Source organism: Hemitrygon akajei, chromosome 1, assembly GCF_048418815.1.
Source record: "Hemitrygon akajei chromosome 1, sHemAka1.3, whole genome shotgun sequence".
Classification (NCBI taxonomy): Eukaryota; Metazoa; Chordata; class Chondrichthyes; order Myliobatiformes; family Dasyatidae; genus Hemitrygon; species Hemitrygon akajei.
Window position 1 is genome coordinate 86,444,328 of NC_133124.1, and position 24,474 is coordinate 86,468,801.

Genomic DNA, 24,474 nt, shown 5'->3' on the forward strand with positions numbered 1-24,474 from the left:
GCCAAGACACTTCATCCTATTAAACTCCTGCAGCATTTTGTGTGAGTTGCTCAAGATTTCTAGTACTTGCAGAATCTCATGTTTATGACTCTTAACTGCTGTCCAATGTGGCAGTCAGTGGAGAGCCAATAAAAGCTGCCATGACAGGCACCTGTGACTGAGCAAAAATAATCATTTTAACTCTGGCTGTTGCTCTTGCACATTTTCTTTGTATAAGGCACTAGAGGCTGGACTGCAGACCACATGATAATTTGTTAACCAATGACTTAATTGTAAATAAAGAAATAACTTACTGATTCTTTCAAACAGCTCAGCAACATTAATGGCATTCTTTGCACTTGTTTCAACAAAAATCGCGTTTATGAACTTAACATATTCTAGGGCGTCCTTCACTGTGACCTCTCTGGAAGAGTAAGGGAAGATCATTAGTCACACTGATTAGCAAGGGAGGGATTATAAATAACAACATCTTGAGCTCTGAGGTTGAAGAACAAGTAATTCGCCTAATTAGCAACCACACACTGCGAAGAGAAAATTTTCTGATACCGGCTATTACTCATTCACACATAAGGAGTGATTTTTCTTTCTAACTGTGACCACATGATGTTGTGCCTACTTTGCACTGAATGGTGGTCTGCTACAGTGAAGACTACTGGCATCACTTCATTTATCACATGAACAATCCACTAAAATTTGCAAAGCAATTAATACTGCATATTGGCAGGATAGCGAAGAACAAACGAAAGTGACATCAGTATTTTACACAGACACAATACCACGATACTAAAGGACAAAAATAATTATATTCTCATTTAAAGCAACCTTGATTTTGCAGTACAGTACAAATACCAACCTCATGTCAGCTAGGTCACACTTGTTTCCAGCAATCGCAACCACAATGTCCTCAGGTCCATGTTCCTTCAGTTCCTTTACCCATTTCTTCAAAGTGTAGAATGATTCCTGAGAGAAAATATGTAATTTGATGGAGTTAAAGGTTGCACCCTCACAATTCAGTAGTTTGGTTTAGAAATTTTTAAAAATATGACAAATTGGGCTGAAATGGCAGGTTCTAATGATGTAAACTGTGAAAACCATCTCTACTCAAGTCTATTCCTGCCCAGTTTGGGACTTTTTCCCAGATTTCCTTGTCCATTTGTTAATTTATTTGCTGTATACTGTAGTAATTTCCAGTGAGACAGTGGTGCTGATTTTTCTCCAAGCATTTCCCCCCTCCACTTTCATGGTCACTCTTAGCCTTCTTCACTTAATTGTGGTCTGTGATAACTCACTGCTGCGTAGTACCGATAGCTTTATAACCATCATTAGTCCGGGCTTCTTTGGAATGAGTCCAGTTACATAACATCTGTTCTACCACTGAATTCCACAAAGTTTCCTCTGTAATCTTTTACCCTTCAGATCGCTGTATGCAATCCACCATTTCCTTTCAAATTTTCGAATTTCAAGGAGTAACCTTTTGTTGGTTATTTTTCTTACCCAGGGAATGGTTGTAATCTGGAAGATGCCCAGGGGTCAGGCAGAGGAAGCAGATACTTGAACAGGTTTAAGAGGCATCCAGACAAGTGCTTGAATTGCCAAGTGCTGATAAACAGGATTAATATAATACATAATAGTTAATATGCTCGGTAGGGTAAAACTGGTTTGCTCTGTGGCTCATGAGGGAAGCCCTTGATAGTCAATGCTCCTACAACTGGTTAACCAGAGGTTGTCATGCAAGATGATAAATCATCAACTAAGCTTCCATCCTCCAAAATGCAACCTCTCGCCATAATAGGTACCAGAACAGGAGCAGACAGATTGCTGAACTATGATAGACACCCTTTTCACAACAGGGTGGCCCTGTGGCTGGAAGAGATAAAAGATTTGTTTTCTCTGCCTGGAGCTGAACATCTGGACCATCTCTAAATCAGGAATGTTGCATGTGACCGTTTTGTTCTCTCTGACCCCAGAAAGTGCAGACAGAAATAGAAAACATTCAGTATCAAAAGATTGCTCCTTGAGATTTTTGGACACACATTACCTTGTCAGCAAACACTATGTTCAGGATGCTGAAACTAGATTTCATCAGGCATATCTGAAAATAATTTGTTTCTTTTTTCTGCTTTTCTTCTTGACTTCTTTTAAGCTCTGCTAAATTCCATTAAATTCTACCATTAAACAGTCCCAAGCCTGGCTGCAAAAGAGGGCTGAGCATGGGGCTAGCAACCCCATCCCGTAAAAACTCAGCATTACAGAAATGGCAACAAAAGTTCCACAGACTTCATCCCTGAGAGAGGAATGATGCACCGAAAACTTGGGCTACATCTAGAAAAACTTGAAAGACGAGCCCAGGACAGAGGACTCTGGTAAGCTGCTGTCAGTGGTCTATGTTCCAGTACGGATGATGGGCTTAAGAAGAAGAAATTCCATATTCTCCTGCTGTGTACAGGAAAATATGGATTTGGGAACACTTTCAAGCCGTAACTCTCTCTTTCTTGTCTCTCATTGTTTCATCCTCATTTCACAGCACATCCAGACAATTCTCTATCACTTGGAACCAGACACAGCACTGTAGAAAGAGGCAATTTGACATCCAGTCTTTGCCTTCTCTCTGCAAGAGCCATCACTCACTCCCCAAAATGGGATCTTTGCTACTATAATGTTACTATGTTATAGTAGCATTAATACAGACACCACACCCTATAAATGCATCAGCTGCAACCTTTAACAACTTTCCCCTCTAACTTATCTTGCACTACTCCCTGAGGTACTGGCATGTCCAGCCATGGTCAGCTCTATCGCCACAACAGGGCCAAGTGCCTCCTATTTTATCTGGGTGGTTTCCCAGATTTTCAAATCCTGAAGGGCCATTCACCTGAGACTTTGAGTCTGTTTCACTCCCCATTGATGCAGCTGGACTCTCTGAAACTAAAGGCACACGAGTGAATCTGCAGATGCTGGAAATAATTAAAAACACAAAATGCTGGCAGAACTCAGCAGGCCAGACAGCATCTATGGGAGGAGGTAGTGACGACGTTTTGGGCCGAAACCCTTCATCAGGAGTGAAGTAACATGGGATGGTGGAGAGGGGATAAGAAGTGGGGGGAGGGATGAAGTAGAGAGCTGGGAAGTTAAGAAGAAGGACCGCAAAGGTAGTAATCTCGGGATTACTGCCTGTACCACGCGACAGTGAGAGTAGGAATGGAATTAGGTGGAGGATGAATGCGTGGTTGAGGGATTGGAGCAGGGGGCAGGGATTCAAGTTTCTGGATCATTGGGACCTCTTCTGGGGCAGGCGTGACCTGTTCAAGAAGGACGGGTTACACTTGAATCCTGGGGGGACCAATATCCTAGCGGGGAGGTTTGCTAGGGCTACGGGGCAGACTTTAAACTAGTAAGATGGGGGGGCGGAAATCAATTTGAGGAAACTATGGGAGAGGAGGTTAGTTCACCAGTAGAGCAAGTAAGTAGACCGTGTGTGAGGGAGGACAGGCAGGTGATGGAGGAGGGATGCGCTCAGCCCGAAGTTGTAGGGGAGAAGAAAGAAAAGGATAATAGATTTGAATGCATTGCTAGGGATGAAAAGAGAGGAGGAGGTGGAGAGTATCTTAAATGTATCTATTTTAATGCTAGGAGCATTGTAAGAAAGGTGGATGAGCTTAAAGTGTGGATTGATACCTGGAATTATGATGTTGTAGCTATTAGTGAAACATGGTTGCAGGAAGGGTGTGATTGGCAACTAAATATTCCTGGATTTAGTTGCTTCAGGTGTGATAGAGTAGGAGGGGCCAGAGGAGGAGGTGTTGCATTGCTTGTCCGAGAAAATCTTATGGCGGTGCTTTGGAAGGATAGATTACAGAGCTCCTCTAGGGAGGCTATTTGGGTGGAATTGAGGAATGGGAAAGGTGTAGTAACACTGATAGGAGTGTATTATAGGCCACCTAATGGGGAGCGTGAGTTGGAAGAGCAAATGTGTAAGGAGATAGCAGATATTTGTAGTAAACACAAGGTGGTGATTGTGGGAGATTTTAATTTTCCACACATAGATTGGGAAGCTCATTCTGTAAAAGGGCTGGATGGTTTAGAGTTTATGAAATGTGTGCAGGATAGCTTTTTGCAACAATACATAGAAGTACCGACTAGAGATGGGGCAGTGTTGGATCTCCTGTTAGGGAATGCGATAGGTCAGCTGACAGATGTATGTGTTGGGGAGCACTTCGGGTCCAGTGATCACAATAGCATTAGCTTCAATATAATTATGGAGAAGGACAGGACTGGACCTAGAGTTGAGATTTTTGATTGGAGAAAGGCTAACTTTGAGGAGATGCGCAGGGATTTAGAGAGAGTGGAATGGGTCAAGTTGTTTTATGGGAAGGATGTAATAGAGAAATGGAGGTCATTTAAGGGTGAAATTATGAGGGTACAGAATCTTTATGTTCCTGTTCGGTTGAAAGGAAAGATTAAAGGTTTGAAAGCGCCATGGTTTTCAAGGGATATTAGAAACTTGGTTCGAAAAAAGAGGGATGTCTACAATAGATATAGGCAGCATGGAGTAAAGGAATTGCTCGAGGAATATAAAGAATGTAAAAGGAAACTTAAGAAAGAGATTAGAAAAGCTAAAAGAAGTTACGAGTTTGGTTTGGCAAATAAGGTGGAAGTAAATCCGAAAGGCTTCTACAGTTATATTAAAAGCAAGAGGATAGTGAGGGATAAAATTGGTCCCTTAGAGAATCAGGGTGGTCAGCTATGTGTGGAGCCGAGGGAGATGGGAGAGATTTTGAACGATTTCTTCTCTTCGGTATTCACTAAGGAGAAGGATATCGAATGGTGTAAGGTGTGGGAAACAAGTAAGGAAGTTATGGAACCTATGACAATTAAAGAGGTGGAAGTACTGGCGCTTTTAAGAAATTTAAAAGTGGATAAATCTCCGGGTCCTGACCGGATATTCCCCAGGACCTTGAGGGAAGTTTGTGTAGAGATAGCAGGAGCTCTGACGGAGATCTTTCAGATGTCATTAGAAACAGGGATTGTGCCGGAGGATTGGCGTATTGCTCATGTGGTTCCATTGTTTAAAAAGGGTTCTAGAAGTAAGCCTGGCAATTATAGACCTGTCAGTTTGACATCAGTGGTGGGTAAATTAATGGAAAGTATTCTTAGAGATAGTATTTATAATTATCTGGATAGACAGGATCTGATTAGGAGTAGCCAGCATGGATTTGTGCGTGGAAGGTCATGTTTGACAAACCTTATTGAATTTTTTGAAGTAGTTACGAGGAATGTTGACGAGGGTAAGGCAGTGGATGTAGTCTATATGGACTTCAGCAAGGCCTTTGACAAAGTTCCACATGGAAGGTTAGTTAAGAAGGTTCAGTCGTTAGGTATTAGTGCTGGAGTAATAAAATGGATTCAACAGTGGCTAGATGGGAGATGCCAGAGAGTAGTGGTGGATAATTGTTTATCGGGATGGAGGCCGGTGACTAGCGGGGTGCCTCAGGGATCTGTTTTGGGCCCAATGTTGTTTGTAATATACATAAATGATCTGGATGATGGGGTGGTAAATTGGATTAGTAAGTATGCTGATGATACTAAGGTAGGAGGTGTTGTGGATAATGAGGTGGGTTTTCAAAGCTTGCAGGGAGATTTATGCCGGTTAGAAGAATGGGCTGAACGTTGGCAGATGGAGTTTAATGCTGAGAAGTGTGAGGTTCTACATTTTGGCAGGAATAATCCAAATAGAACATACAGGGTAAATGGTAGGGCATTGAGGAATGCAGTGGAACAGAGAGATCTAGGAATAACAGTGCATAGTTCCCTGAAGGTGGAGTCTCATGTAGATAGGGTGGTGAAGAAGGCTTTTGGAACGCTGGCCTTTATAAATCAGAGCATTGAGTACAGAAGTTGGGATGTAATGTTAAAATTGTACAAGGCATTGGTAAGGCCAAATTTGGAATATTGTGTACAGTTCTGGTCACCGAATTATAGGAAAGATATCAATAAATTAGAGAGAGTGCAGAGACGATTTACTAGGATGTTACCAGGGTTTCAGCACTTAAGTTACAGAGAAAGGTTGAACAAGTTAGGTCTCTATTCATTGGAGCATAGAAGGTTGAGGGGGGATTTGATCGAGGTATTTAAAATGTTGAGAGGGATAGATAGAGTTGATGTGAATAGGCTGTTTCCATTGAGAGTAGGGGAGATTCAAACGAGAGGACATGATTTGAGAGTTAGGGGGCAAAAGTTTAAGGGAAACACGAGGGGGTATTTCTTTACTCAGAGAGTGATAGCTGTGTGGAATGAGCTTCCTGTAGAAGTAGTAGAGGCCAGATCAGTTGTGTCATTTAAGGTAAAATTGGATAGGTATATGGATAGGAAAGGAGTGGAGGGTTATGGGCTGAGTGCGGGTAGGTGGGACTAGGTGAGATTAAGAGTTCGGCACGGACTAGGAGGGCCGGAATGGCCTGTTTCCGTGCTGTGATTGTTATATGGTTATATGGTTATATGGTTATATGGAAGTGATAGGCTGGAGGGAAATGGGCTAAGGGGAAGGTGGAGAATTATGGGAAATAAAAGAGAAAGAAAGGTAGGGCTGGGGGGGAGATTATTGTGAGGGGGAAAAAAGAGAGAAAGAGAACCAGACTAAAATAATAGATAGGGATGGGGGTAAGGGGGGGGGCAGGGGTATCAACGGAGGTCTGTGAGTTGGATGTTCATGCCGGCAGATAGGAGGCTACCTAGGAGGGAGATAAGATATTGCTCCATCGACCTGCATGTGGCCTCATCTTGACGGTAGAGGAGGTAATGGACAGACATGTCGGAGTGGGAGTGGTCTGTGGGATTGAAGTGTATGGCCACAGGGAGATCCCACCACTGCTGGAGGACTGAGCGCCGGACCTAGCCCATTTCCCTCCAGCCTATCACTTCCCAGCTCTCTACTTCATCCCTCCCCCCACTTCTTATCCCCTCTCCACCATCCCATGTTACTTCAACTCCTGATGAAGGGTTTCGGCCCGAAACGTCGTCACTACCTCCTCCCATAGATGCTGTCTGGCCTGCTGAGTTCTGCCAGCATTTTGTGTTTTTATTCTCTGAAACTAATTTCATTTTTGAATTAGATTTCAAACATCTGAGTTTTTGCTCCAGGAACTAAAGAAGCATCACACTAAACATAGTAGTCTACCAGTGATAACCAGTCTACCAGTGATGTTTGTCAAGATGTCGTCGTGTGAATGTATTCAGACAAACCCAATCATAACGGCAAACCTAACCCTAATGTACCTTTCTATCCTGATGAAGGGTCTTGTCTTAAAGGGTCATATGTTTATTCCTCTCCATACATGTTACCTGACTTGCTGAGTTCTTCTGTAACTTTTTCCTGTCCTATTAGCTGCAGGCTGGAGCATCTGTCTCAATGACCCCAATTTGATGCCTAGGTCTCAACAATAGAAAGCTATGTTCTTTCTTTAAAATTGCACCAAACCGCATTCTGAAGTATGCTAAACAAACATTTTCCCTTGAGACTGAACAGACAGATCCAACCTTATCTCAAAATCCAAACCATGATCTCTTTCCATTAACTGAAAGATATGATGCTTCCTGCAGCTGTGACAACATTCTTTGTCAGTTGCTACATTGAAGATTTATACCCAGTTTGGCTCTTCAGGAGTTTTAACATTTTAACCTTCCGTTTAGCCCTTCTTATTGGCGTTGCTCTGAAGCAACTCCAGTTTGAGTTTACTACATACACCTTACAACACAAAGGAGCAAATGGGCACTGTTCAGAATCTCGCTTTGAAGCTTTGCAATCAATTCACTTTTATCCTTCCTCTCATACCCGTTCGGAAACTTCTGAAGGTGCACCAAGTTCCGGGGAGTTCACATCACAGGTGATCTCACCTGGTCCCTTAACTATCACCTCCCTGAACAAGGCGGCAAGCAGTGCCTCCACTTCCCAAGAAGATTGAGGCAAACAAGGGTTTCCCCCCATCTCCCAATTTTAACTGTGTTTTACAGGAGCACCATTGAAAGTGTCCTGGCAAGTTACACCTCTATCTGGTATGGGAGCAGTCCAGCTTCAGACCAGAAGTCCTTACAAAGGACAGTGAGAACAGTTGTGAAGATCACAGGGGTCTCCCTACCACTCCCTACCATCCATCGGGAACATTTATCAGGAATGCTGCATATACAGGGCCCTTAGTATTATTAAGGATCCCACCAAACCTGCCTGCTCCGCTTTGACTTCCTACCATCAAACAAGAACGGTCAGGATGAGAAACAGTTTTCCCCCCAGGCCATTAGGCTTCTGAACTCCCTGCAGCATCATATTCAAAGTGTCACTGGTTAATCTGTCCTGTACCTTATTAGTTTGTTATTTATGTGTGATTCACCTGTAGATTTTATCCTAATTTTCATAATTTATTGTGTGTTATGTGTACTACTGTGCTTTGCACCCTGGTTCAGAAAAACTTCACTTGACTAAAGAAGTGATCTGTTCTTCAATCCTTTTTTTTAAACAAAAAGCTAAGTTCACAAACTCTCTACTTAGTTATTTCAAAGATTTGTTCCATCACTGAGATTTTCTGATCGTGTGTTGATCTGTTCCTGGATACTTTAAGGAATATCCTTATTAACAACTTACGTCTGTAAAGATTAGCAGATATGGTAGAGCTTACAGGGGCAAAGCATTTAGCATTGATACCCGAAAGCTTCAGAGATCTCTGGTGCTACCTGCATAAAATTTCTCATGTGGGTTGCCTCTTATGAAAACATGATGGGTGGTGGATTAAATTCCCCTAGTGTACTTGAGGAACAGGAACACAAGGTGGTCTGTATGGATGGTAGCTGGGGCTAATGGAAATGAAAAAGATAAAATTAGGATTAAGTTAGGTAGTGAATAAAATATTGGGCCAAAGGGATTGTTACTGTGCTGTATGACAGTTCCATACTACAGTCAACTGAGCTCTCTGCCTTTACTCATCATAACAGCCAGAAAAGACAGATATTAATCACATAATCAGTGAGTTTCTTCAGTCACTTATTTCCTTGTTGAGATATCAGACTAAACATTTATCTTTATGTTAATTACTCTGCAACTTAATTATAGATATCAGATTAATTATGAATCATTTACTCTTGAACATGTCAAACATAGTTGGAAAGAGAGGTAATTAACCATATGAAACATACAATATCATTTTAACAAGTTAATAGAAGAATTTCTCAGACTAAAGGGAAGTCTGTCTGTGTTCAGTCGTAAGCCAGGAAACTGGGTTATTCAAATTACACAGTTACCTTGTACTCAGCAGTGTGATCATTTCAAGAATGCTCATCATTTACTAATTGAGGCAAATCATATCTGTAAAAGGAACATCTAACTATTGTCTAGAACTGTGAGCGATTCCTAACATGCTACTGAGGGGTTGGTTAATGAATGGAAATTAAGGTGGAAATGAATCATTTTATTGGATTGGGAGGCTGTTACAAATGGAATACCAGATGGACAGGTATTAGGAGCTGACTGTTGACGATCTATATTAATGGTTCAGGTAAGGGGACAATGTGTAATAGTTTGCTGATGATGCTAGGCTGGTGGCAATGTGAGAAGAATGCAGAGAGGCTTCAGGGGAATATGGGCAGACAAGGGAATTAGCAAGGAATGGGCAAGGTGGAACATCTGAGTTCCACTTTGGTTAAACAAAAGCTGAGTGTACATCAAGCTGTAAGAAGTTCAAAGCAGTTGGTGTTCAGAGGGGCCAGAGTGTTCTTGTTCAGGTTGATAAGAAGGCACTGTTCAAAGGCAGGCTCCAAAATTTTCTCTCACATTAACACTCAGCCACCCCGTTCCACTTCAGGTTACCTGTGACCTCAGCTTCTCCATGGATCTCCTGCCTGTCAATCAGACTGACTGTGGATGAGAATTTGACAGAGGTGGGAAGGGTGAAGTCAGACCCTGCTCAGATTTAGCAAAGCTATAAGAAAGTCAGAAATACAACCATTCTTACATCATTGACACAGCTGTGACTTAAATACTGGTCTGTGCTTCAGAATTCTTTCTTCTGTTAGTGCTCTCAACAATCAATGAGTGATGTATTACTATTGTCCATTTTAATATTACAGGGGAGAACAATTCTTTAATATCAGATACAAACCTTAACCAATCACCTGTCAGCTTTGCTAATCTTCTCCCTGCCCCACTCACATTGTCCCTTGCCTGCTCTGAACAATCACCTGATCATTGTACTTCTCTGCCACTTTTATCTTATCCTGACTGCTGTCCCCTTCCATTCCAGTCCTGCTGAAGAGTCTTGACCCAAACTGTCAACTGTTGATTTCTCTCCACAGATACTGCCTGACATGCTGAGCTCCTCCTGCATTTTGTGTATTTCTCCAGATTCCAGCTTTTGCTGAACCTCGTGTCTTCTGCACAATATTTCTTTCAAGATTCACCATCAATTTCTCAAAATGAACTGACTATTTTACTGACAAACATTCCTACCTTCAGTTTTCATAACTCCAAATAAAGATGATGATCCAAACACAACACAATGAAGCAGAACCAGGAGGTGGCCACCAGGTTTCTTAAGTCTACCGTCACTCATTATGATCATGGCTGATCTATGCTGGCTTCAACTCATCTTCTGTGTAGCTTTCATAACCCTTAATTCCTTAATCTTTTAAATATTTATCAACCTCTGCCTTAATATATATCTAATGATCTGGTCTCCACCACTTTCAGGGGCAGAGAATTCCAAAGATTCACCATCCTCAGAGAAGATATCTATACTTCTCAGTCTTAAATGACCAGACCCTCGCCTTATAGTTATGTCCATCTGTTTGCACATCTCAACTAGTAGAAGTACCTCAACTTATATCTTGCCAAGTCCCCTTAGCATCTTATGTGTTTGAACAGTAGGTTATAAAAGTGGGTTATAACTGCACAAGACTGTGTTACAGACCCAATTCGGAATGCTACCTCCTTGTACAAGCAAAGGTGCTGAGTATTAACTTCACCCCAGCCTCCCTTCCATGGACTTGGTCTATGCTTCTTGCTAAAGTAAAGCAGCCAGCATAATCAAAGACCCCACGCACCCTGGATATTCTCTCTTCTCCCCTCTCCCATCAGGCAGAAGATACAAAAGCCTGAAAGTACATATTACCAGGCTCAAGGACAGCTTCTATCGCACTGTTATCACACTCTTGAATGGATCTCTTGTACAATGAGTTGGGTTCTTGACCTCGCAATCTACCCCATTATGATCTTACCCTTATCATTTACTTACTTTGTGTGCTATCTGTAGCTTTTACACTTTATTCTGCATTGTTATTGTTTTACCTTAATGCACTGTGTAATGGTGTGATCTGTATAAACAGTATGCAAGACAAAATTTTCACTGTGTCTTGGTACATGTGACAACAATAAACCAAAACCCTTATCAATCTATTCAACTACAAGAAATAACACCACCAATTTCACCTCCTGCCTATTTTTCTTGGTAACTTATCAAATATCATATTTTTAGAGTCTATATATGAAACATAAGGCAACCAGATTTTGCTGATTTCAGCTCAAGGCTCTGTGGCAAGCCACAGATATCTTTCAATCTGTTATCCAGTTGAACACTAGTTAAAGCTGGAGAAAGGGCAACACAATAAAAAAAAAATCTGTTATAGAGTGAACAAAACTAAAAGCTTAACTGAAGATGTTGTTTCCTAACAACATAGACCTGTGATGTTGGCAAGTTCCTTTCTCATGGAGGCTCAGCTACAAGCTATCAGCTACCACACAAATACTTCCCAACACTTATAGTCAGAGAGACTCAGATAAACTGCTTTCTCTAAGTCTAAAACAGGGTTTGCAGAGTGGACTTTTACCTCATTGGTGATGTCGTAAACTATAACAGCTGCAGCCGATCCACGGTAATACATTGGAGCCAGCGAATGGAACTAGTGGAAAAGAAAAGGCAAAGAATTAAATGTGCACTTGCCAAATCACAATATGTTAACTTATAACAGTATTCCTAAAGGCCAACTAGTTTTATACACACATTTATACAGCTGAAAGCCTATTTGAGGCTCACCGACTAACTGATAGATATAAAATTAGGCAAATTGAGCTCAGTCACTTACCTCCTTGCATATATTTTATGCCCAGATGCAGTGCAAGAAGGCACTGCATTTCCCATGGCAAGAGCCAATTGACCAACACGGTTAAAGATAATTAAAATATTTCCTGTGTGTGCCCAATCCACAAAAATCACCACAGCAGTTCAATTCAGTCATCAAACATTTAGGTGCTGTTGTATTACTATCAAAATGCATTTACCACTGAGAATCGGTTATTTATATTAGTCTAGGCATCATTACAGCCTCGAATTGAAACATGCTTGATAATGATGCCTCTGAAAGATGCATAGATTACTGTTCCAATATGGGCAAATGAGATTAGTATAGATGGACAAAAATATCAACTTGGACATGGTAGGGTGAAGGGACTGTTTCAGAGCTGTATAATCTATTAATCCAGAACAAAATATCAAGCGTGACTGTCTTTTGTCAAAGCAGAACATGGCATCAAAAAACTGTAGGAAAATTATCCATTTTGAGGCCTTGACTCAGTAACTGAAACTCAGCATGTGAAGGGAGGACATTCACTGTGCTTTTATAAACCACAAGCAGATCATCAACTTCTAACTCCAAACTGAAAGCTGAACTCTGATCTGGAATTCCAATTAAACTGCTGGTCAATGTTGTTACAGATTTATGCTAACAATGTAAATCTTCAACTCTGTTGAACCATATTCCTCCCAGAAGTGGAAGTTGTGCCCATCTATTGAACAAATAAAACATGGTGAACTAACTGATATGCTCAAAGAGATGTGTTGCATATTCTTGCCTGGAACAAATATACCATAGAGGAACTGAAACAATCCAATGGTCTAAGTCACAGAACTTCCGACCCAACAGGGTGGATGTAACTTCATCAACCAACAGCAGCAATTCATGGTGGAGTTTTACAGTCATTTTTTCGTGAGCATTGATAGCTGCTCATCAGTAATGCCTATGTCCCACATTCAAGTGAAAAGCCCCTCAACCTGTGTCGTACAGTGGTTGAGGTGATGCTGCAAAAAAAAGTGGTGGTGAGAAGAGTGACCCTTCTGGGCTAATTTGCCCACTGAGTAAGGCCAGCATCGGTCAGAGTCAACCACGGATGTTGGATGCTAGCTGTCTAGATACGCAAGCCTGGGCAGTAGGATATGGAGAGCAAGCTGATGCCCATGTAGCAAGCTCCCTCTCTCCACGCATCAAATGAACCCAAAGGAACGGCAGAGACCGATACAATTTGGTACCAGCAGTGTTACAGGAGTTGTCAGTTCACGTTGAACTCACCGTAGGACTGCTTTAGGGATTCCAGCTCTGAATTTTTCCCTCGAGGTTTGCTCCCGAAGCCTTACCCATGAGTTGGTATAGCTGTAAGGCAGCAGAAGTTTGAGACCAGAGTTTTCCTTCTACTGAAGGAGCTGCCAACCACGGCCTACCAGCCCCATCTGCCCGAAGCAACTGGTTTCAAGATGCCAGTAACCTACCTTTGCCCCTTCTCTCGTCAGTGGAAACGGTACAACCGGGCTTAGTAACTAAGTCACACGTGAAGGCCAGGAGCTGGACTTGGTTGTCAGAGCTGCCTGCTATTTCAGGCACATGCCATTGGGAGCATTTAATAGGTAGTGAGAGCTTGCCCTCATTGCCATCCTTGGCTATACAAACTTAAAGAATCAATTTGCCCACTACACAGAATGAAAAAAATGTCTGAAAGGGAAAAGGGAAGTGAACACTGATGAAGCTGACCATTACTGTACTGGAATTCAGACCTACCCACAGCTTATACTGGTAGCAGGTATCTGTATTAAAGGTAACATCAGCTGCCTACCAGGATAAGGTACTGTGGTAACAAACAAACTGTTGGAGGAATTCAGCTTGCCAGGCAGCATCCGTGAAGGGAGATGGACAGGTGACACTTTGGGTTTAGACCCTTCAGCTGGACTGGTACTGCTGTTGCTAAAGTGCATGGTTTCATGTAAACATGAAAGCAAAGAGCAGAGAATCAGTTACTTTCTGGTGGAGCCATGCTTGCCTGAACTCCCAAGGCCCGTTCTAACTGTAACATGAGCAAAGTAACCCAGGCTATCCTGGGCTTTATGTTCAAAGTACATATATGTCATCTGAGATTCATTTTCTTGTGGGCAATCACAGTAAATACAAGAAACAGAATCAATGAAAGACCACAACCAACAAATGGACAACAGCCAATGTAAAAAAAGCAACAAACTGTGCAAATACAAAAATAAAGAGAAGAAAAAAAGAAATTATAATTATAATAATAAAAAAATGTTGAGTCTGTAGGTTGTGGGAACAGTTCAGTGATGGGGCAAGTGAAGTTGAGTAAAGTTATCCCCTCTGGTTCAACAGCCTAATAGTTGAGGGGTGATTACTGTTCCTGAACCCAGTTGTGTGAGTCCTGAGGCCCCTGTACCTTCTTAATGGCAGAAGTGAGAAGAGCACATGACCTAGATGGTGGCGATCCTTGACGATGGATGGTGTTTTCCTGTGACAGCTCTCCACGTGGATGTGCTCAATGATGGGGAGGGCTTTACCCATGATGGACTGGGCTTTTTGTAGGCTTTTCCATAGGCATTGGTGTTTCCATACAAGGCTGTGATGCAATCAGTCAATATACTCTCCAACACAGATCTACAGACATTTGTCAAAATTCTAGATGACATGCTGAATCTTCACAAATTTCCAAGAAAGTAGAGGCGCTGCTGTGTGTTTTTTTGTAATGGTGAGTACCTGCTGAAACCAGGACAGATCTTTTGAAATGACAACACCAAAAAATTTAAAGATGCTGACCTTCTCTCATTGATTGAACCCTCAATCTAAAATTATTATTATTTTTAAATCAGTATTATCTCAGTCAGAATCAGTTATCTGGGCAACTCTGGTACCCTAGTCACAGGTCATCATGTGGTGGTTTGCAAAATTTCCCTACTGCACTAAACTCTTCTTCACACAGAACCTCTGTGAGAATTGTTCAGAATCAGATTTAATATCACAAACATAAATCATGAAATTTGTTGTTTTGCAGCAACAGTACATTGCAACACCTAGTGATAAAAATTATAAATTACTTTATACATAAAAACAAAATAAATCATTAGTACAAAAAAGAGAAGGGAAAAAATGTTGAAGAAATCTGATGGTGGAGGGAGCAAACAGTTCCTGAAATGTTGACTATTTGTCTTTAGGCTCCTGTACCACCTCCTTGATGGCAGCAATGAGAACGGAGCGTGTCCCGGGGTGATAGGGGTCCTTAATGATGGATGCCATTTTTTTTTTTAAGGTGTCCTGGATGCTGGGAGGCTAGTGCCCATGAAGGACCTGCCTAAATTTATAATTTTCTGCAGCTTTTTCTGATCCTGTGCAGTGGCCCCTCGATACCAGACGGTGATGCAACCAGTTAGAATGTTATATTAAAACCATCAACAAGAAGCATTACCTGACCTGCTGAGTATTTTCCGCAATTCCTGTTTTTACTTCAAGGCTCTGGAAGTCTCAACTGATTCTGCCAAAAGATGTGCCTCATTCACAAGGGCTCTAACTTGGTCATTTGAGCTTCCAAGATTTTCCCACATGTACACTTTGGATGAAATTAGCTGTAGAAACTATTGCGTGATTATACAGAACCCCAGAATTTGCTTTTGGCGTGATATGCTGACAGAGGCACAGGAGGTTCTGCAGATCGGTGGAACTCAGCAGTCTGGCAGCATCTATGAAACGAGTCCTGATGAAAGGTCTTGGGTTGGCATGTCAACTGTTTATTTCCCCCCCCCCCCCCACCAGAGATGTTGCCTGAACTGCTGAGTTCCTCCAGCATTTTGTGTGATATACTGGCAGCAATGGTTTTGAGTCCAAATTTCCAGCAATGAAAATCCTGTCACAACAAAATTTTTCCCTTAAGTTTAAGTTGAAACAAGTAATCACTGGACCAGAGTAGACCACTCAGCTTCTGGTAGTAGACTCAACCAAAACGTCACAGGACAACTCTCCCCATCATTAATATCTACAGGAAGTGTTGCCTCAAGCAAACAGCTGACACCCATCAAAGGTCCCCACTATCCAGGTCAGACAGGAGGCATGGAAGTCTAAACTCCTACACCACTAGCTTCTTGCTGATTACCCTCTTCCTTTCCTGTCTCGATGAAGGGTCTTGGCCCGAAAAGTCAGCTGTTTATTCCCCTCCTTAGATTCTGACCGACTTGCTGAGTTCCTTCACCATTTTCTGAGTGTTGCTCAGAACAGCTACTTTACTTCAACCATTCAGTTCTTAAACTGACTGGCACAGAACTAATCAGTACAGATTAGCATCATGTTCATTCAAGATATTGGTAAAAGTTGTTTATATGCCTGCGATGCTGCTGCAAATAAGTCTTTTATTGCAACTGTGTATAAATAAACTCCACTTTGACTTTGACTCGTGAATTGAAAATAGCACTACAACTCACCCCACCACTCTGCAGATTACTCGACAAAAAATAAACACTTCAAAAAGGCAGTTGTCTTCCAGCAGTATCCGGCAGCATGTGAAATTCCAGACAGTGAAAACACAGAAAGCATATTATAAAAGACCACATTTCACAACTGACGCCGATGTCCACAGTTCATCCAAAAAACACAGATGAAGCCTATGTTTTCTACTCTAACACTCTAGCTCACCCATGTAAAATTACAAAGTGATTCATGGATTCTTTTGGCAGAGTGTCGAATAACACCAACTGTCTGAAAATCAGCTGTTTTTAAGATTTAGCTGATTATTACTGAAGACATGACCTTCCTTTAAATATGAAGAAGAAACAAAACTCACATAAAATATAAATCCAATACACAGTTTCATATATTGTGGATAAAAATTCAGGCAAATTAATTCAGTCAATATTAGTTGATTTGATATTGACAGGGCTCCACCTTCCACGTTAAACTTCAGGGACTGTGCATGTGCTTTGAATTCTACTTTGCAGTTTTACATCTGTCATCAATTAACAAAGAAAATTATTGACTAAGGTAAAACTAAATGGACCTGTTCATTCCTGTTACATATTACTCTTGATTGTCATCATTTCGGTTTTCATTTTTAACATAAATAAAAATCAAATAAGCTGCAGGTGCTGGAAATCTGAAAGAAAAACAGAAAGTGCTGGAAACACTTAGTAAGTTTGATAGCATCTGTGGAAAGGGAAACAATTATTATTTCATTGGATGAAAGGTCCTGGATTTGAAACATTAACTGTTTCTCTTTCCACCGATGCTTCCTGACCTACTGAGTGATAGAGTCAAAGTAGTACAGCACAGAAATTGGCCTTTTGGCCCAACTAGTCCATGCCGACCAAGGTGCCCTGCTAAACTAGTGCCATTTGCCCAGGTTTGGCCCATATTGCTCTAAACCTTTCCTAACCATATACTTATCCAAATATATTTAAAATGTTAATATTCCTGCCTCAACTACTTTCTCTGACAGTTTGTTCTATTATGCACTACACTTTGTGTGAGAGAGTTGCCCGAGGTCCCTTTTAAATCATTTCCCTCTCAATTTAAAAGAGAGTTTCCAGCACTTCCTGTCCTCATTGGTGTTTTAACACAACCTTGAAATAAATTCAACCAGGATAGTTCAGTCTCTGTACTTCTGGCTTGTTTACTCGGTTGGTTAGAAAAGGTATTCTGGTCACCTTTTATAATCCAGAATAAGGAGGGAGTGATCATAAAACTGGGCACGCGCAACTATGAGTGCAGGTAATAGTACATGATAAACAGAACTCATGGAAGCCACTTTTTACTATGACAAGTACAGGTATATTAGTAAAGAATGCAACTTGATATACTTTCTTCTGTTTCATCAGTATCCTAACCTTGTACTTCCAACCACCCCCAGTCTTCAACTGTCTTGTGGCAATATAATTGAAATACATTTCAGATTCCACATGTACTTTGACGATGGTTTACTCATTCACGCGACCTTAGTCTTGTTCTGACTTCCAACTTTGCTTGTCAGATACATAGGAAACAAAAAACAACTTCCAACTAAAAACTGGGAAGACCAAATCTATTGTGTTTGGTCCTCCACTGCCCCGTTCCTTATTCCATCATCTCCCTGGCAATATGGTGCTGAGGCAGACTGTTCACAATCTTGGAGCAGCATTTAATACAGATCAATGTTGCACCAATAACAATTCCGATCACTGAGGTTGCATGCATCTATTTTAGTAATGTCTTCCCTATTAGACAATAAGACCATAAGACAAAGGAGCAAAATTAGGCCATCAGGCCCATCTAGTCTGCTCCACCATTCAATCATGGCTGATCCTTTTTTTTTCAGCTCTTCCTCAACCCCACTTCCTGGCCTTCTTCCCATTACCTTTGGTGCCGTGTCCAATCAAGAACCTATCAGTCTCTGCCTTAAGTACACCCAACAACCTGGCCTCCACAGCTGCATGTGGCAACAAATTCCACAAATTCGCCACCCTTTGGCTAAAGATATTTCTCCGCATCTCTGTTTTGAAAGAACATCTCTCTATCCTGAGGCAATGCCCTCTTGTCCTAGACTCTCCCAACATGGGAAACATCCTTTGCACATCTACTCTATCTAGGCCTTTCAACATTCAAAAGATTTCAATGACATTCCCCCCTCATCCTTCTGAATTCCAGCGAATACAGACCCAGAGCCATCAAATGTTCCTTGTATGATAACCCTTTCATTCCAGGAAGCATCCTTGTGAACCTCCTCCGGACCTTCTCCAATGCCAGCACATTTTTTCTAAGATGAAGAGCCAAAAACTGTTCACAATACTCAAGGTGAGGCCTCACCAGTGTCTTATAAAGCCTCAGCAATATATCCTTGCTCTTGCATTCTAGACCTCTTGAAATGAATGCTAACATGGCATTTGCCTTCCTCAGCTCCGACTCAACCTGTAAGTTAACCTTTAGGGTGTTCTGTACAAGGACTTCCGAGGCCCTCTGCAGCTCAGATTCCTGGACTTTCTCCCCGTTTAGAAAATAGTCTGCACATTTATTTCTACTACCAAAGTGCATGACCATGCTTTTTCCAACATTGTATTTCATTTGCCACTTTCTTGCCCATTCTCCTAATCTGTCCGTCCTTCTACATATTAACCTGTTTCCTCAACACTACCTGCCCCTTCACAAATCTTTGTAACATCTGCAAACTTGGCAACAAAGCCATCTATTCCATCATCTAAATCATTTATATACAGCATAGAAAGAAGTGGTCCCAATACTAACCCCCGCGGAACACAACTAATCACTGGTAGCCAACCAGAAAAGGATCCTTTTATTCTCACTTGCTGCCTCCTACCAATCAGCCAATCCTCTAACCATGCTAGTAACTTTCCTGTAATGCCATGGCTCTTAACTTGGTAAGCAGCCTCATGTGTGGCACCTTGTAAAAGGCCTTCTGAAAGTCCAAATATACAACATCTGCTGCATCCCCTTTATCTATCCTACTTGCAGTCTCCTCAAAGAATTCCAACAGATTCAACAGGCAGGGGTTTCCCTGAAGGAAACCATGCTGACTTTGTACTATCTTTTCCTGTGTCACCAAGTACTCCATCAGTTCATCCTTAACAATTGATTCCAGCATCTTCCCAACCACTGAGGTCAGGTTAACTGGTCTATAATTTCCTTTCTGCTGCTGCTTCCTTTCTTAAAGAGTGGAGTAACATTTGCAATTTTCCAGTCCTCTGGCACCAGGCCACAGTCCAATTATTTTTTAAAGATCATTTACAATACCACCACATTCTCAAACGCTACATCTTTCAGACCTTAGGATGCAGACCCTCTGGTCCAGGTGACTTATGTACCTTTAGGTCATTCAGCTTTTTGAGCACCTTCTCACTTGTAACAGTAACCGCACTCACTTCTCTTCCTTCACACACTACAACACTCAATCTTGTATAGCTGATCCACTAGTAGACTCAACAACAAACTGCTCTAAAAAGCTATCGCTTAGGCATTCAACAAACTCACTCTCTTGAGATCTATTCCCAACCTGATTTTCCCAATCAACCTGCATGTTAAAATCTCCACTGACTACCATAACATTGTCCTTTTGAGTTGCCTTTTCAATTTCCTGTTGAAATCTGTGGTCCACCTCCCAGCCACTGTTGGGAGGCCTGTATATAACTGCCATCAACATCCTTTTACCCTTGCTCTTAAAGTTTATCAGCTGCTGAGTTCCTCATTTATCCTATGCTTACTTCTATTCCAGTACTCCTTGCTTGCTCCCTTTATAAACGGTGGTCCATCTGAGACATAGCCACATGAATACTAACCTAGAAGATGTTCACCAATCACCTTGTGCTCACAGATCAATGTTCTTTCCTGGTCCAGTAATGTTTCAGTTTCAATTCTCTCACCTTTGGCTTCCAATCCCTCATTCACTTCATCTCTCCAATCCTCAAGGGCCTCTGCCGGTTCTACAAGCTTTCTTTTTTCTCTGTCTCCACCAGTTCTGTCCAGTTTGGTTTTTAAATCACTCCCCCAAAAGGGAAAGTCTCACCCTATCCTAAATCCTATTCCATGTCATATCCCACACCTCTCTGTACTGCTGGCAATATTTCCTCCTAGCTCTCAGTGTGATACAGATTCACAACTCAAAGCTTCAGCTTACTCCTCTTCCATTCACAGTTGCCAATTAATCCACTGCGTTCTAGTGCTCTGTTTTGTGCTCCAAGCTCTAGCATCTGCAGTCTCTCTTGTCTTTAAATCTTCATCTTCGTCAACCCTAAGCTCTGGAATTCTATCCCTCTTCCCTTTAGCATTTCTGTCTCTTAACAAAGCATTTGGTCATCTCATCTGCTAACTCCCCTTCAGGACAAGCATCACTTTTTGTTGACTTATTGAATATAGATTTTACTTCAAGATGTTTTGTGGATGGAAGCTATTGTTGAATTTTCAGGACAGGCACACAGATTTTAAAAAATTACACTAGGTTCAAAATAAAGTCTGTTCAAGCTATTCTTCCTTCCCTCAAGAACCACAATTACCATGACATCATGAGCACCAAGGCCAGAAGTTAACAGTTTACTAATACTGGATTCCATACTGTTATATCAGAGACATGTTTCTTAATAACCTAGGAAATGAAATGCACAGTCTGCTCTGGGTTTAATCACAGACAGTAAAAATTCTTGAATGGTTTCTATTATATATTTTCATTCCTTTCATCCTGAATCCAGGATCTGTAAATCAGCCTGCTCTCACAGACAGGAAAAGATGAAAATGTCTAGCTGATCACAAATAAGGATATGGATTAATGATCCAGTTTTTGAACTCATTTGGCCTTTCAGTTGCCTTGGCCTGCTTCCATACCCCATCTTTAGCATTCGACATACAAATATTGTTGTTGGACATAAAAGTTTTCGAATGGTGAAGGGAAAACTCATTCCCAACTGCCTGTGGTTCTTTGGGCAACAGCAATGAGCAATGACTCACTTTCCTGTTGAGAAACACACTTATTTTCTTTACTGGTTAATATCGTGACCAGTGTATTTTATCAAGGCTGACAACAGAAAAAAAAAATCCAGCTTTTTCTGATGCTTCGCCAAATCTGTAACATTCCCCGCTTGCTTTCTTTTCTCTTTGATCAGGAGTTATGTTCTGCAGCCTGCATCCTTATGCCTAACATGTGTCTCCAGCCTCCTCACAACAACACGCAATAATATGTATACAAACAGTGCACTCTCAACATTAGCTACAAGGAGATACTGGACAAACTTGGACTGCTTCTTCTGGAATGTCAGAGACTGAGGGGAGACATAATAAAATTATGAGAGGCATAGTCAGGGTAAACAGTCAGAATCCTTTCTCCCTCAGAGCGGAATGTCAAATACTAGAGGCCATAGCTTTCAGGTGAGTGGGGGATAAATTTAGAGGAGACGTGCAAGGCAAGTTTTTTCTACACAAGGTGTGATAGGCAAAGGGGATTAGTTTAAACTGGCATCATGCCTCACACAGATACTGAGCTGAAGAGCCTGTTCCTGAGCTGTGCTGTTCTTTGGTCTATGTTCAATACAGGCACATGTCCAGAACCCATTAGCTCCACATACAACAAAATGTGGAAAATAGCAGAAGGCCCTTCCTCCCTTTCAGACTATTCCACTATCAATGCCATCATCCAGTTCACTGCCTTCTTCCTGCCATCACCCCATATCCCCTGATACCATTAGAATTAAGAAAAATACCTCTCTTCTTCCTGAGTATATTTAATGACCAGGCCTCCACCATTTCCTGTGGTAGTATCACCTCAGGTGACTGTGGGCCAAGTGCTGGAAGATGATATCAATGCGGGTGGGGGCCCACTGGACTGGATGGGTCGAATGGCTTGTTCTCACACTGTACAACTGAGAATAAGCAGAGCAACAAACACACTCAATTTACAAAAATACAACTGCAGATGCTGTGGATCAAAGAATACGAACACAACGCTGGAAGAACTCAGCAGGTCAGGCAGCATCTGTGAGAAAAGAGTAGCCAACGCTTCGGGCCGAGACCCTTCATCAGGAATGGGGGGAAGAGAGGACCGAAGTCCAGTAATACACTTGGGGCAGGGGGTAGGGCCTAGAGGCGCCAGGTGGAAAACCGGTCAGAGGAAAGATAAAGGGGGGAGGGGGAGGGGATAAGCATGAAAGAACTGTAGAGATAAAGAAGCAGAAAGTTGAAAGGGGAGAGAGGCAGAGAGGGACCTGGGATAGGGGAAGGGGGAGGGGGAGGGAATTACTGGAAATTGTTGAATTCAATGTTCAAACCACCAGGCTGGAGGCTACCCAGATGGTAGATGAGGTGTTGCTCCTCCAACCTGAGTTTGGCCTCATCATGGCAGTAGAGGAGGCCATGTATGGACATATCTAGATGGGAATGAGAGGCAGAGTTGAAGTGGGTGGCAACCGGGAGGTCCTGTCTATTGTGACAGATGGAGCGTAGGTGCTCGACGAAGCGGTCCCCCAATCTGCATCGGGTCTCCCCGATGTAGAGGAGGCCGCACCGGGAGCACCGGGTGCAATAGACGACTCCAGCAGACTCACAGGTGAAGTGTTGCCTCACCTGGAAGGACTGTCTGGGGCCCGGAATGGTGGTAAGGGGGGAGGTGTGGGGACAGGTGTAGCATTTGCGCTTACAGGGATAAGTGCCAGGTGGGAGTTCTGTGGGGAGGGACACACTCAATTTGCCCACCACCATGGTGCAGAAGCTAGTTCTACCTATCAGCATAGATAACAAGATGTCTCATGGCCCAATTAATCTGATGTTATCAAACTGAATGGACTTCTTTCTGTGTAAAGTACAGCAGTTCCAAGCTCTGCTGCTCAGTCCCAACTCACACCATCCATTTAGCCATTGTCCTGCTCTGATTAATGTAGAGTGGATGCCATTTTTAAGTTCTCACTCCAGAATTAATTTCCTCCAACAACCTCACCTCACCTGCTCTGCCACTTGCTCTAGGTTCCAACACCCTGAGATGGCATCATAGAATCTCAAATTCACATAGCATGGAAACAGGCACTTCAGCCTATTGAATCGATGCTGACCATCAGCCACCATTCCTACCTATGGTTCCCAGATTTCCTTGACTTCCACTCACCCATCCCCAATCACGGAATCCATCTACAGCTTCCTCAGCCCTAGACACTGGTTCCTCCACCATTAATTCCTCTACTGCCTTCTTCACCTTTAGTAAGTGTCAAACCCTTCTCCTGATAGAGTCAGAGTTCTGCAGCATAGAAATAGATTCTTCAATCCATGCCACCCAAGTCCCCATTTGCCTGCATTTAGCCCAGATCCCTCTGAATCTTTCCCATCTTTGCACCTGGACAAAATATTTTAAAAGATGTAATTGTACCCACCATTACCACTTCTTCTGGCAACTCAGTCCATCATCTACCACCCTCTGGACAAAAAGCCTGCCCCTTAGGTCTCCTTTCAATCTTTCTCCTCTCGCTTTAAATCTATGCTCTCTAGTTTGAGACTTCCCCACTGAGGAAAAAGAAAGTGACTGAGCTTTCAGTTCTCTGTCCAAACTGGAAATTGGGAAGATTTTCAGCTTCTCATTGTGTTAGCATAGAGGAACTAAGTCTAAATGGCTGAATTGGTTTCTTTGAAGCACAACAGTAGAAGGTTCTTTAGCCATTGTGTTAATATCTTGTTTCCCAGCCAAAAAGGTTGAGCAAGTATGATGTTGACAATGCAAAATCTATATTCAGTTCTACTTCTTAAAAGAACATTACAAGGATGAAATGTGATGTACACAATAGTAGAGAATAAAGTACATTGAAAAGTTCCTAGGCAAATAAGTCACCCGTACACACTTGCAGCAAAATTGGAGGAGAACATTGTCCATTGAACGAGTACCAAATGTGGAATTAC

The 24,474-nt window shown here is 42.0% G+C and overlaps 1 protein-coding gene across 2 annotated transcripts in view; it reads right to left on the minus strand.

The window, feature by feature from the left end:
* rab31 (RAB31, member RAS oncogene family) overlaps nucleotides 1–24,474 on the minus strand; it is a 111,128-nt gene that overhangs the window by 37,183 nt on the left and 49,471 nt on the right. For both annotated transcript variants that reach the window (XR_012099085.1, XM_073047232.1), the window contains exons 4-6: nucleotides 11,866–11,937; nucleotides 854–960; nucleotides 294–403 (exon numbers count right to left, since the gene is read on the minus strand). Coding sequence is in view for 1 of the 2 variants with exons in the window: in XM_073047232.1 (XP_072903333.1) it covers nucleotides 294–403; nucleotides 854–960; nucleotides 11,866–11,937 (289 nt within the window). In the remaining variant the exon portion in view is untranslated. The remainder of the gene's footprint in view (nucleotides 1–293; nucleotides 404–853; nucleotides 961–11,865; nucleotides 11,938–24,474) is intronic.